General features: G+C 42.6%; 1 protein-coding gene across 8 annotated transcripts in view; it reads left to right on the top strand.

Moving 5' to 3' along the window:
- The window catches only part of TLN2 (talin 2), a 481890-nt gene that overhangs the window by 343105 nt on the left and 124339 nt on the right, over window positions 1–14446 (top strand). For 6 of the 8 annotated variants that reach the window (XM_070469184.1, XM_070469187.1, XM_070469180.1 and 3 more), the window contains 6 exons: window positions 3019–3147; window positions 4360–4473; window positions 6498–6611; window positions 9229–9363; window positions 11787–11915; window positions 14055–14190. In XM_070469184.1, coding sequence (XP_070325285.1) covers window positions 3019–3147; window positions 4360–4473; window positions 6498–6611; window positions 9229–9363; window positions 11787–11915; window positions 14055–14190 — 757 coding nt within the window. The remainder of the gene's footprint in view (window positions 1–3018; window positions 3148–4359; window positions 4474–6497; window positions 6612–9228; window positions 9364–11786; window positions 11916–14054; window positions 14191–14446) is intronic. The other 2 variants (XM_070469188.1, XM_070469186.1) reach the window with 1 other exon arrangement.

Genomic DNA, 14446 nt, shown 5'->3' with positions numbered 1-14446 from the left:
GTCTTTCAAGATTTTGCATAAGTGACCAACTTGTGGCTACCAAAGGGGGTGTGAGGAAGAGAGAAATTAGGAATTTGGGATTAATATATGCATATTATTATATATAAGATAGATAAACAAGAACCAACTATATAGCACGGGGAACTCTATACTCAATATTTTATAATAACCTATATGGGAAAAGAATCTGAAAAAGGCAAAATTCAGCAAATTACTTTATATATAATTTTATATATAATCACCTTATATAATTTTATACCTTATAAAATTAATGTAGATATATGAATAAGAAAATAGAAACCACCTTCAACTTCATATCCCCAAGGTAACATGTTGAATGTATTCCTATGCATTTTCAGGTTCATAAAACATCCCCCACAGCTTAGCCTGTTTCCTTGGTTTCTAACAGAATAGTAGTGTATCTCAACCAAGTATGTGAAGTTCATTCACTTTTGATGTCTGTGACGTGCAGTGATATCCAGTAGACCTTCCTCCTTGTCTAACTCATCATTATATTACCTTAGGGGCTGAGAGTCCTTGGAGATATGTCCTCGGTAGGACTGAAGAGAATCCCAAGGAGGGGCAGAGTCTGAACTTCCTTCCTCTGCTCTGATCCCTCTTTCTGCCAAGAAGCTCTGCTTCTAACCATCCCTTTTAGCAAAATTATGCATTAGACCTTTAGATTGTAGTAAGTTTTTTTTTTTTTTTAAGATTGTTACTAGTTTTGTTTTCTTTCCCCCCCTTCTTTCTAAGTTTAAACAAAGCCATTTCAAGCAAACCCTCATGTTCACAAAAATTACTTGCTAGGCTGGGAAGAACTTTAAGGAAAAGTCTGCATGCGTGCTAAGTTGCTTCAGTCATGTTCAACTCTTTCCAACCCTAGGGACTGTAGCCTGCCAGGCGCTTCTGTCCATGGAATGCTCCAGATAAGAATACTGGAGTGGGTTGCCATGCTGTCCTCCAGAGTGAAAAGTCTAGTCAGTCCTTTATTTTACAGATGAGAAAATTAGAACTAAGAGAAAGTTAAGCCTGTTATCACATAACCAGGACTAAGCCAAGACCAATATGCACATTTGTTTCTGTATGTGTAGTGGTCCCCAGACCCATTCACTGCATATACCAACTTACCAGAGTATTTGTTATTTTGGATTATTTATATTAGATGGGCAAGTTGAGTGTTTTTCTAAGTTATTTTAATCTTTTAGTTAAAAGTTGTCATGGCAATATTTTAATTGCTGAATTTTGTTGAAAGATAAAGAATATATGGTAGTTAGACTTACAAAGAATATATTTAATGTGAAGAAAAAATATAGATCATTAGTAACTAAGATTGCAGGCCAAAATTAGTACCCCATATCTAATATATGTTCATCATGAAAGACATTGCTAAGGAAGGATCCAGACACCCACGTCAGTATAAAGTACAGAAATGGTACTTTCCTGCTGCTTGAACACACAGTTAAGGCTGATGTGCCACTGGAGGCATTGATAAAAAATACCCAGTGACCAGAAAAAATGACTCTCATTAAAGCAGAAGAATGCAAAAGGAGCCCTAACATCCTTTCACATGTGAAGTGCAAGGATACAATTTTTAGTTGCTAGAAACACAAAATCAAGACTACTAAAAGTGGTTTCAAGTTTGAAAGAATAGGAGATTCCATCCAAGAAGATTGCCAAAATAACTCAGCCATGGGTGTTAGATCTGTTCCACTCAGTGTGAATTCCTATGACTTCTTATAAATACCGTAGTTCAGAGAAGTCTATTTTTGCAAATTAGTAAACTTGGCTATGGGAAATGGAGACGTTCAAAAAACTGATTTTCAGTAATTAGTGTGTTTCTTTCTGCCTTGCAAGCAATTATTATAGCCTGAAAATGTTTGTGGAAAGAAACTCGTTCATCTACATACATCCAGTGCTGGTCACAAAACATCCAGGCCCTGTGAGAAGAATCTCAGTTGATACTTTTATTGCTGGTGGAGATGAAAGACTGGATAAGCTTTACATTTTTGTTGAGTTGGGGCTTCCCTGGTGGCTCAGATGGTAAAGAATCTGCCTGCAAGGCAGGAGACCAGGGTTCAATCCCTGTGCCAGGAAGATCCCCTGGAGAAGGGAATGGCTACCCACTCCAGTATTCTTGCCTGGAGAATTCCATTGACAGACACGCCTAGCAGGCTACAGTCCGTGGGGTCACAAAGAGTTGGACATGACTGAATGACTAAGACTTATACACGCACTCATCATGCAGTAAAATTATCTTCTCCCTACATTATCTTTAGCCTTTCTCTTCTTCAAAACCCTACTCATCTAAGTAAAATCCACGTACACTTCTACAGCAACATGATAAAAAAGCTTACGCAAGGGAAGCATGGCCATTGGCAGTGCATGGAACCCTCCCCTTTCCATGCCAGGATAGTGGCATCAATTTCTCTTGTTACTTTAGTACAATTGGGTACCAGTTCTACTTGAATACATTTGCCAACTCAGGCTCTCTGGAAATGTAATTTCTAGATATGGTCTTTTCTTGAACAACATTGCCTCATAGAACTTTGAATAGCATTCCTCTCCCTCCTCCCCCCAACCGGGGCCCCTGTGTTATACTGTGATCTTAGCCCGTTCTCATTCGCCAGAGCAGCAGGACAGGAGAATCTTTCAGCAGGGATGTGTGTCTGTCGCTCTAATTAAAATACACTTCTTCCCGAGAGATGTGAGCTGGAGGGACTTAACATCTTTTAAACCGTGGGTTTCTGACCACAAGGTAATTGATATGGATGATGAAGGCTATGATCTTAAGCATTACCACTGGATTTCTCCTGTTTAGCTGTGCATTGTTGAAGCATCCCATCCCCTGGTAGATATTTTTTTTAATGTGAGAGGAAACATCTTTGTCATAAAGATACTGCTCAGAGCATTCCCAGATATCTTGTACTCCTAGGAAAAAGTACAATTGAAGGCATACATTCAGTGTCTTTGGCACATTTCCCCCTGGACCTCCTGGCATCTTTGCTTTCACCTTCACAGGGGGCTGCAGCAAACCCTGAGAATGAGGACCAGCAGCAAAGGCTGAGAGAAGCTGCCGAAGGTCTCCGGGTGGCAACCAATGCTGCGGCCCAGAATGCTATTAAGAAAAAAATCGTCAACCGACTGGAGGTCAGTAAGGAGTAAAGAGCTTGGTTTGCTAGGTTTTAGATTTGCAGAGAGTCCATTGAAAGAACAATCAAATTCATAAGGCAATGCCCATCCAAAGGAAGCTAAATCAAGATGGATGATGCAGTTTAATGGATTAGGTGCCATGAGCAACTTGAACAGATGGTTTAGGGCCACTGTACGTTTAGGTCCAGTGGTTTAGATCCATTGACACAGTTTGAAAAACTGCTTTGGGTCATGTTTGCACAAAGCCAAGATCTTTTCAAAGTTTAACATTCTTGAATAAAATTTAAATTTTCTTTCAGGAAGAACCAGGATTTTTGTTTTTGTGTTTTCCCCTGACATTAAGGGATGTACATGTTCGGAAAAAAACATAAAAGTGTAGCTAAAATGTAAATATTTTGTTGGAGGTAATGTTCTTTCAGGACTTCAATAGAAAGTAATCACTTTTGAAGACTGGAGATGGGAATAAAGAGGCAGGAAAGGGAATAATAAATACTTTTGTCATTTTTCAGAATGCTTATTTATTCTTGGGGAAAAAAGTAGTAGGCACAAATTCTTTAGAAAATGTATCTCACAAATGTACACAGGAGACTCTTAGAATACAATTTGGGAGGATTTGAGGCCAGAACTTGCCTGTCTGTTGAGGAATCCCAACCTGTGTAGTTTTCTGGGTTCCGGAAAACAACTGGCCTCCTTGTCCATGGAAGGAGACTGGCGAGTCAACATGATTAAGTATGCCAGACCCAGAAAGGCCTGGGCCTTTCTGAACCCAGGCACGTCAGGAGCACCAGTGTTTGTGCCTGGCATTTGACCCAGAGAGCAGCCCACGCCTCATGTGAGAGTGAGGCCTTTTTCCTAAAACATTTAGGCTTCCTGCTGCCAGTTCCATGTGGTCTTGGGACTTGTCCCTTGTCTTTTGTAGAAAGACAAATGAACACCGGAACTTGGACACTCAAGCCAGCCTCTCTTTTTCAATTGCCCCAGGCAACACAAACCAAAGGAAGACATCAGGACTCAGCTAGGTTAGGATGTCAATGGTGCTGAAAGGGTGGAGTCTGTGCCTGGCGCTCCCTTTCTTATAGCTGTCCGGTGCCCCCCTTAGTGGAGAGAATGTATGTCAGTGTGTGTGTGTGTGTGTGTGTGTGTGTGTGTGTGTTTGCACACGAGAGCCCTGGCTCACCGCCTCTCTCTGTCCCGCCACCCCTCCCCCAGGTGGCAGCCAAGCAGGCTGCGGCTGCAGCCACGCAGACCATCGCCGCCTCCCAGAACGCAGCCGTGTCCAACAAGAACCCTGCGGCCCAGCAGCAGCTGGTGCAGAGCTGCAAGGTGAGGCTCTGGCCACCGGAGAGCCAGGTCTGCTTCAGGACACCCTGATAGCATTAGAGCACATGGTGCCCGGCTAATTCAGTTAGGACCGATCACCCAGGCCCCTAATCCAGTTTGTTCTGGCTCCCATGTTTCAGGTGTACACACACATACACACATCTGGCTTTTGTCTATTAAATGGATGGCCTGAACTTGGAAGGAAAGCACAATGTTTTTCCCAGTGTTGTCTTTCCTTTGTCTGGTTTCTTTTCCTCCTTTTTGTGAGCACAAATCAAGGACGATCGATAACAAGGCCATTTTCGGGCTCTGAAGCAGTAATGAGGCATCGAATTTCCCGAGTGCCTTCCTCCCTTTGAACAGTGGCCTCTACCTTCAGTCTTGGATTTATTCATCCTGCCCCGGCTCAGTGCTGCTGTGCTCTGGGGCTTACTCTGGTTACCTGATGAATCTTCTGAGACCAGGCCCTGATTCCATGCCAAAGCCACGGTGCCGCCGAGGGTGCGGCACGCCTTTGCCGCCTTCTCTGAGGGCCCACAGTTGACTCCCGGGAGAGCCCCGAGCAGTGCCAGATGCACACTCTCATTGCATAGCTGTCACCCACGTCTTGGCACCGTTTCTCACTCAAGTCTCTCGCAAGTGTCTGCAGTTCGCCGTGGGAGCTGGGTGTAGGGACATGTTAGATTTATGAGCTCTCGCTCCTTTCTCAACTCCCCTCTGAAGTGATGCATGCGTGAGGGGTGTTGGTGCCTCTACTTCAGAAATGGCTTTACTTCTGCAGGGAGACCACCCAGGACCCTCTAAGTCCCGAATCCCGGGTCTCCTAGCCCAGCCCCTCATTAGGGAGCAAGTTTGCTCTGGTAGAAAAGCCTCAGCAATACAGGAGGACCCTAGCCTTGGGACTGTGCATATCAAAGGGGTTTTTCTGAGAGCCAGGCGCCTGCTGTGGAGGGAGATGGTTTCCTATCAGGGTCTGGCACCAGCCGCCAGTAGGGAGAGCAGAATGGCATTTCCCTTCTCAGAGAGCACATGCCACTTGTGTCCAGGTTAATAGTATGAAACCCCTCACCTCTTCATTTTATGAGGAAACTGAAGATACTCAGCCTGTGGGTAACTGTGTCGGGATGAGAGCACTGCTGTTTATCAGGATGCCATGCAGAAAGGAAAGTGGACCAGATTCCTGGAGAGGATCCACGGAAAGTCTCCTCGAAATTTTTTTTATTTTTTAGATTCTTGCCTGCATGGACTCCTGGAAGGAACATGTCACCAGGGTGGGCTGCTCTTGGGCCCTCCCTTAGAGTGCTGGCCACTACGCCGTGAGCTCTGAGGGCCTGGTTAGTCAGACGGGGCATGGGCACAGACGGCCGTGTGGGAGAACTCTGAGTGAAAGGCCATCATCTCCTCGGCACGGTGGGAGATGGCTCTTTCAAGTGCTATCCCCACAGGATGCGGTGCTCCCTTCCCTACCCTGGGCAGTGGGTTTCCCCATTTGAGAAATGAGAACACAGGAAGAGAAACCATGGCAACATGAAGGTTGATGGACAGAAAGTATAACCACAAAGTCAGAAATCGACATGCTGAAGTATGCTGTTAGTTGAGTATTTCTCTCACATTCTTCTCATCATGGCACTGAATAAATCTCCAGTTTACCTGTAAATTGGAGAGAGTCTTTAATTCTAGGGCTTTCAACCCTCAGGAGTCAGGATGGTGTGAGTTGCTACTGGGGAAATGGTTTTAAGGCCAAGTTACAGAGGATCATCTTGTGCTGGGTGTGTTGGGACCTGGAGGACCACAGGGTCCATAGAGCGTTTGCAGGAGGAGCCTACCCACAGGCACTGTGTTGGGACTCAGTGTTGGCAGGGACCCTGCTGGCTGCAGCTGAGTGAGTGCAGGGTCTGGGCTAGGCACCCCCAGGAGTGAAAGCACACCTACAGAACATTATCACTCGGGGCATTTGCCCCCGCACGCTGTTTTGGTAATTCACCATCCCGGATGTGCTCAGTTTTCATCTTCCTTTCTTCCTGCAGGCGGTGGCCGATCACATTCCTCAGCTGGTCCAGGGGGTCAGAGGGAGCCAAGCTCAAGCAGAAGACCTGAGCGCCCAGCTGGCTCTCATCATCTCCAGCCAGAACTTCCTCCAGGTACTGCAGCAACATTCACCCTGCTTTTTCCCAGAACCACAACCCACCCCACCCCACACTGGGCAGGGGGTTCCCTTTATCCTTTAGGAGAGGACTTCACAGATTCTAGAGCAAGACCAAAGTGTTCATAGTAAGCAGACCTGGAGAGGGAGATGGAGCTTGGCAAAGCAAGATGCCGCTATATAGGGAAATAGCCAGTTTTCTATTTATATTTCTCTTCTCTGAAGGAAGACATGTAACCAGTTCCACTTTTTGAGAACAGCCTAGTACTCGGTATTGCTTTAGGTTCACTAATTTCTGGAACATGTCATGCCATTATTCATTGAGTTTTCCTGGTGGCTCAGATGGTAAAGAATCTGCCTGCAATGTAGGAGACCCTGGTTCGATCTCTGGGTCAGGAAGATCCCTTGGAGAAGGGAATGGCTACCCGCTCTAGTACTCTTGCCTGGAGAATTCCATGGACAGAGAAGTCTGGTGAGCTACAGTCCATGGAGTCACAAAGAGTTGGACACAACTGAATGACTAACACTCTAACATGTTTCTGGAATATCTCATACTGCTATTCATGGCCAGGGAAACAAGAAGCAGTGAGTACATCTCCAAAGGTGTCATGCTTTCTTGTGACAGTTGTAGAATTAGTAAGTATTGTTGGTCTTTGTTAAGTGAGGCTAGGTTCAATTTTTTTTTAAATAAAAAAAATATGACTATTAAGTTGTGGGAACACTCCCTTTGTACTTTTTGTTTTCACATTTCTCAGCACTTTGCCAACTTGGACCCTGTAAACAGTCCATTTGGTCAGGCCTGTTTCTTCCTCATCCCTGTCTATTCAAATCTCTACTTATAGGACCCACTGATACATCTATTTGGTTAATTTTTTGAGTGCCTTAGCTTTGACATGCAAGCATAGAACGTGAAAAGCTTGTGCTTCCTCACATTTTAACTTCACACATAAACATATTTATGTATGTATGCATTCCCTGGGGATTCACTGTGTGTTAACTATGTTTTTCTTGTTAACATTTATATTAAGAACATTGATGATTTTGATTCATAGCCTCTCATCTCCTATACTCAGTTGGCTAGCTTTTCTCCTGTCTTTGGACATACAGGTGGTTTTCAGTTGGTTGCCATCATAAGCAACCTGTGATATGATAAAAATAAAAAAGACTTAACGTGTGCTCAAATCTTTGTGCCCCTCCTAAATTGTTTCCTCAGAGTAGGTTACTAGAACTCAGATTGCAAGCTGCTTATTTTTATCTTGGGACATTGAGAATTATGGCTTAGACAAGTTGTTTGTCTTCTGCTCTAGGTGGTTTAGAGGGCCTGGAGTCAGTCATGTTTGTCCCACAGTCAGCAGGATTGTAGGGTCTTAGAATAGTACAGTGTGGATGTGTTCCAGGGCTTACTCTGCCAGTCCCTACACTTGTTTTTCCTGCTTCTTTTGTTCTTCTAATCCTGCTGTGCATCAGACTTTTATAAGAATAAGTTCAGAGTCAGAAATAAATAGAAATGGAATCAACAGACCAAAAGTTTCAAACTTTTTTTCAAGTTTACATCTTAAACTTTCTTCTTATATGTGATAAAATAGCCTTTCCAGAAGGATGAGTGAATCTAAATGTACAGCTAGCAGTGCATGGAGCACACTTTTTAATATATCTCTTCCAAGTTGGGAAAGCAATCATTAAAAAGTTCTTACCAATTTGCTTGGTAGAGGCTTTATTGTTTGACTTTGCCTTTCTGTGGTTTTCACAGTGTTTAACATTGGTCATGTTTCAGTTACTTGTTTTTATTGTGTAAACTTGTCTCTTTATGCTTTTTGTATATTCATGCTAATTTTTCTTATAAAGCCTCATGAATTCTTTAAATATTAATAATATTCCTATGCTCTTGATATTTATGACCCAGCATTTAAATTGTTATAGCTGTGCTAAGAGCAGTTGTGTAGCATACATATCAAAACCCATAAAATTATGTATATTCTTTGCTCTGGTAACTTTATTTCGTAGAATTTATTTTTTTTAAAATGTGTACAAAATTTTAGCTATAGAAGTGTTTATCACATTATTGTTTATTATATTTGAAAATATGAAAACCTACTCAATACAGGATTGAAAAGTCATAACAGATGTATACACTGGAGTATTATAACAACTATCAAAAAATAGAATATGCGGAACAAGAAGATTGAAAAACAGAATAAGTAGTATGATCTTATTTTTGAAAATATATGTACATGCACACAGCACCCACACATGGTGAAACTTTCCTGGGTTCTGAGATGTGAGAGGTCATTTGTTTCATATTATATATGAAATATATATAAAAGAAATCTCTTTCAAAAATAAGAAATCTCTTTCAAATCTTTTCTAAATAAGAATTTCAAGCCACCATCCCAATTTTCCTACCCACAAAGATGCATACTTTTTGTTTCCAACATTCCTAGAGTGTCCTGCCCTAGAGTATCTGATTTGGGGTGGCAAATTTGGGGGTAGAGTTTTAGTATTTCTTGTTTTAGAGCAGAGTAAGTTGTGACTGATATGATGGCATTGCTCTCTGGGTCTCTCTTCTCTGACTCTTTCTGCTCAGGAGCTGTCTGACTTTCTGTTTTTCTCTACAGCCTGGAAGCAAGATGGTGTCCTCTGCCAAAGCTGCAGTGCCCACCGTCAGCGACCAGGCTGCAGCCATGCAACTGAGCCAGTGTGCCAAGAACCTCGCCACCAGCTTGGCAGAGCTGCGTACCGCCTCACAGAAGGCAAGTGCACCCTTGTCATGGCAGTTAGTTTGCCAGAAGTGGAGCTTTTAATTCCTTACTATTTGTTGTGACCTGGGTGTTCCTTGGGGCCAGGACATTGCTGGGCATGTTTCTTGGTGAAACTGTCTGTTCCATTTGCTTGACCATTAAATATGCTCGTGTGGACTGGCTTCTACCACTTTCAACTGCTATCTCCTCGACTTAGTTATCACCTTCTGGTTACAGATGACTTTGGTTAAACTCTGCTAGGTTACATACTCCCCCTCCTCCCTTATGATGGGACTAGCAATGATCTATTTCTCACGATCTTAGAGGAGACTGGTCATCTGTTTCTTGATGCCAGATAGAGTGTGGACAAAGTAAGTGATCACATCATTCAGGTATTATCTTGTGAACTTACTAACAAAGTATTTAGGTGGTAGATCTAATTTGGAGGATCATTTATACTATCTTTGTCCTGAAAGGTTTCTGTGTCTTAAATGGGAACATTCACCTACCAGGATTCTTAATAGAACAGAATTAGGGATTGAGGAGTTTCTGTCTCTGGAACTGATTAATTACCAAAGACCCTCCTTACTGCTCTGTTTGATATGGTATTAGCATGAAGTTCTGGCATGAATTCATTTTTCCTTACTGTAACAATCCCTTTGTAGAAGCAAGCAGCCTCATACATGACTAAGGGAAGAAGGTTTGAAGCTGATTTGAATTTGTAATATAAACAGTGTACTATATCACCTTAGAAAAGATATAATCTAGAGATTTAGATTATATCTAATAAAAATGTTATTTTGAACCCTGTTTCCCAGAGAAAAGTCCTGAGGGCCATCTGCACTGGAATCACATGGAGGCACTTAAAATACAGGTTCCTGGTCCTTGCCTCTGAGCACCCAAGTCAGAATCTCTGGTTATAGAACCCAAACAACTACATTTTAACAAGTTTCCTCAGTGACTGTGACACACCCCCCTCCAACAACTGCTTTGGAGCTGTGACCCCCAAAGTGGGACTCAAGCAAGACTGCTCACTGGGTTCAGGAAGATTCTGTGAGAGCTTCTAATTATTTTTGTATACAGTGTGAGGGTTAAGTGTATAGGCTCTGGGACTTCCCTGGTGGTCCAGTGGTTAAGACTATGTGCTCCCAATGCAAGGGGCCTGGGTTCCATCCCTGGTCAGGGAACTAGGTCCCACATGTGGCAACTAAAGATCCCATAGGCCACAACAAAGTTCTAAGACCCAGCTCAGCCAAATAAATAATTAAAAAAAAAAAAAAGAATTTGAATCTAAATATTCAAATTCTGGCCTTGCTATTGACTAATTTTGTAAACTGGCAAGTTAATTAACTTCTCTGTGTCTCAGCATCCTCACCTAGTAATACTGGCCACAGAAATCAATCAAATAGTGTGTACTGCTGCTGCTGTTACTATTATCTAAAAATGAAAGATGCTAAGATTTACCTGTTTTTAATATATTTGTATGTGTATAATTTATTAATATGTGTGTTGGGGGTATGTGATTAAAGCATTTGGAGACTAGTGTTTCTAAAGATCACAGAATAAAGTAGTTTTCTTTAAAGTTTTTACTAAGGAAAAACATCTTTCATAACCTTCAGTATGAAAAGGTAATGGTTTACAATCTAGAAATTTGAAAAAGAATTGACTCTTGAGAGTCCCTTGGACTGCAAGGAGATCAAACCAATCAATCCTAAAGGAAATCAGTCCTGAATATTCATTGGAAGGACTGATGCTGAAGCTGAAACTCCAATACTTTGGCCACCTGATGTGAAGAACTGACTCATGGGAAAAGACCCTGATGCTGAGAAAGATTGAAGGCAGGAAGAGAAGGGGACAATAGAGGATGAGATGGTTGGATGACATCAGTGACTCAATGGACATGGTTTGAGCAAGCTCGGAGAGTTGATGATGGAAAGGGAAGCCTAGCGTGCTGCAGTCCATGGGGTTGCAAAGAGTCGGACACAACTGAGTGACTGAACTGAACTGAATTTTGGTATAGACTTGTCCCTAGAGTCCTGGGTTCATTTGTGGGTTCATTCATTCGGCCCCCACATGCTTCCCAAGTTCCTATGTGCACTCATACTGTGCTGGCCGCCCTATGTCTAGAATCCAGACACAGTCAGTAAAAATACTCTTAGTCTGAGAGGCAGCGTATTTCAGATAAAAGCAGCTTCAAGGAGACTTTAAGTATATCCTGTTATGAAGCACACACAACTGATTATTTAGGGAACTTAGGACTGAAGTCTTAACTGAGCATAATTTTGTGCTCTTAGGAAATGCTAGTTACCTTTGCTTGCTCTTGCTAAATTAGGAGAGTCATTGGTTATATCCAGAAAAGCATTCATATGTTGCAAGGTACTGGGGTTGCTTTTCCAAGCAGACCTTTGTGTACATATTTTCATCTCTGCTGACAGGCCCACGAAGCCTGTGGTCCCATGGAAATCGATTCAGCGCTGAGCACTGTGCAGACCCTGAAGAGTGAACTGCAGGACGCCAAGATGGCGGCTGTGGAGAGTCAGCTGAAGCCACTCCCCGGGGAGACGGTAGGAGATGTTGGTGGCAGCCAGGAGTGGGGCTTCACCTTCTATTAGGATACATCGAGACATTTTTATAAGTTGTGGGTCAGTGCGCCTAAATTTCAAGATTTGTTAATGCAAAGCCCAGGATGGCCCCGTGTCTCTAGAACTGTGTTAGGGCAGAGATGGCTCCAAGGGGTCTCTGGTGATGGGCCTGTGTGTGCTCCCCTCGGATGTGACTGGGATGACCAGGCATCTGTTTATATTCACCCCTCTTTTCCATAAACAATACCTGCTGGTGGTTGAGGCCAGGGTTCTGATCCTGTACCTTTTTCTGAAAAGAATGCCCAGAGCTGCTGAACGAACTATGTTTACACGTAGAAGTTCTGGCTTTCTTGGTTCAGGATGTATCATCCACCAGTTGTGGGCAAGTCCTGATCTCTATGTTCAAAGTATTTTATCTGTGAAATGGGCGGCAGTTAAGTTATAAAGATAAACACAAATTATTTTCAGCAATCATGTTCAAAAAAATTTTTTTTCCATAGTATAATGGGCAGTGACAAAGCACTTTGCTGTAGTAAACCCACAATAGCAAATGGAATGATGGCACCAGAAATCTAACTTGATCGTGTTGTAGTACCTCCTAATGCCTTTGCCAGGGTTTTCTTAGCTACAGTTTTACCAATTGTCCTCGTTTGTATGTAGATTCCTCCTTTCCCTCACTCTTGAACATTGCTGATAAGACACCTCATTTATTAAGCACCTGTTAAGCAGTGTATACACACACAATCCATCTAGTTTATCCTGACAGTAAACTTAATTAACAAGTGTTGTTCACCCCATTTACAGCTGAGAAAACAGAGGTGCAAGTTTGTCACTGTTCTCCTTCGTGCTACCTGGCATTAGCATCACAGTCACAGTTTGAACCCAGACCTACAGGACTCCCTAGCCCATGTCATTGATATTTTACACTGAGAACTTTTAACTACTGCCACTTTTTGGATGAACTAAAAACATTGAGAATATAAAGAGACTAATTTATCATTGAACAATGCCTAGTACATAGGAAGCACACAGAAAATAACCAAGTCAAGCTACCCCTCATTGTAAAAACTAGGCAACTCAGGCTCAGAGAGGTTAAGTCACTTACCCAAAGTGCCCCAGCTAATGCTGAGGTCGGGATTGGCTCCTGGGCCAGCAGCTTTGCACTGTGGTCCAGGTTTTCCTTTGCAAAGTTCTGTGCTCCAAGGAGCCCATGACACGTATTCTGTCTTTACATAAAACAACTGGTTAGTTAGAATGCAAGAAACGTCATGTAATTTTTTAAGAAATTGTTGTGTGTACTGTATTATATGGTTGCCTGTAATGGACCAGGCTCTGTTTTTTACTTAAAGGAAATGCCTCTTAGAAAACATGTTTGGGGATTAAAATGGCATACACTTCCTGATCACCCAAAAGTTCTCTTCCAAAATGTTGTCCTCATCTAGTAATCAAACAATTACTCATATCCTAGACCTCTATTGACTTTATTCTCTGAATTATTTATTCTGTTGACAAAGCAAGATGATGTGCTCGTATGGGAAGCAAGCACTTTGCTCGTTTTCATAATCTCATTTACCACTCCAAGCCTCTATTTCTATTGCATTTCCTTCTGGTTAGAATTCCGTAAAAGTATAATGATCAAATTGAACAATGTTAATGGTCCCACGTGCCAGGAAGGTGGAACAGCTGGATGTCTGCCCACTTCCTGCCAAGGCATAATTAATTCTCACTAAGGATTTGTTGCAGACTTTCTGAATTAGCTTCTAAAGGCATAATACTAATAGCTACCATTTGTTGAGTACCTACATTAATTCTCTGAAAACTTTTGAGCTACATACTATGATCTCAGGACAGAGAGACTTAGAGAGATTCAGTGACTTACCCAAACCTCTCACAGGTAGCAAGTGGAGGAGAGGGGAGCAGAGGGCAGGGTGTGAACTCAGATTTGTTTACCCTGAAGCCTGTGTTCTTTCCCCTCTATCACCCTACTTCTTCATAGGGCCATTGGTATATTAGATGGGAAAGAGTTGAAGCCCAGAGTTTCATTTGCATTATTTGGGGACTAAGACTTTTGTGGATAATTTGGTTCTTCTAAGTTCTTCTCCCTATTGCATATTCTTACAGCTGGAAAAATGTGCTCAGGACCTGGGAAGTACATCTAAAGCAGTGGGCTCCTCCATGGCGCAGCTCCTGACCTGTGCTGCTCAAGGCAATGAGCACTACACAGGTGAGACTCGCCTTCATGATGCCCTGAGGCCAGGTACAGACCATGGGCTGGTGGGAGGAGTTCATTGATTTGACAATGAACCTGATGTTTTTATTTCAGCAGTTCAACACACATTTCTCAAGTACATTCCGCATGCTTGTTACTGGGCTTGATGCTAAGCATGCAAAAACTAATCAAATATGATTCCCCCAAACTATCAATATTTGTGATTTTTGGCATCCCAGGGGAATTGCTGGGTGATAAGCTGTGTTTTTGCCTGGAAAATCCCATGGACAGAGGAGCCTAGTGG

The sequence above is a fragment of the Odocoileus virginianus genome, chromosome 6 (genome assembly GCF_023699985.2).
Source record: "Odocoileus virginianus isolate 20LAN1187 ecotype Illinois chromosome 6, Ovbor_1.2, whole genome shotgun sequence".
NCBI classification, from domain to species: Eukaryota; Metazoa; Chordata; class Mammalia; order Artiodactyla; family Cervidae; genus Odocoileus; species Odocoileus virginianus.
Note: the sequence above shows the minus strand (reverse complement) of the source record. Positions and strands in the feature narration are given on the sequence as shown.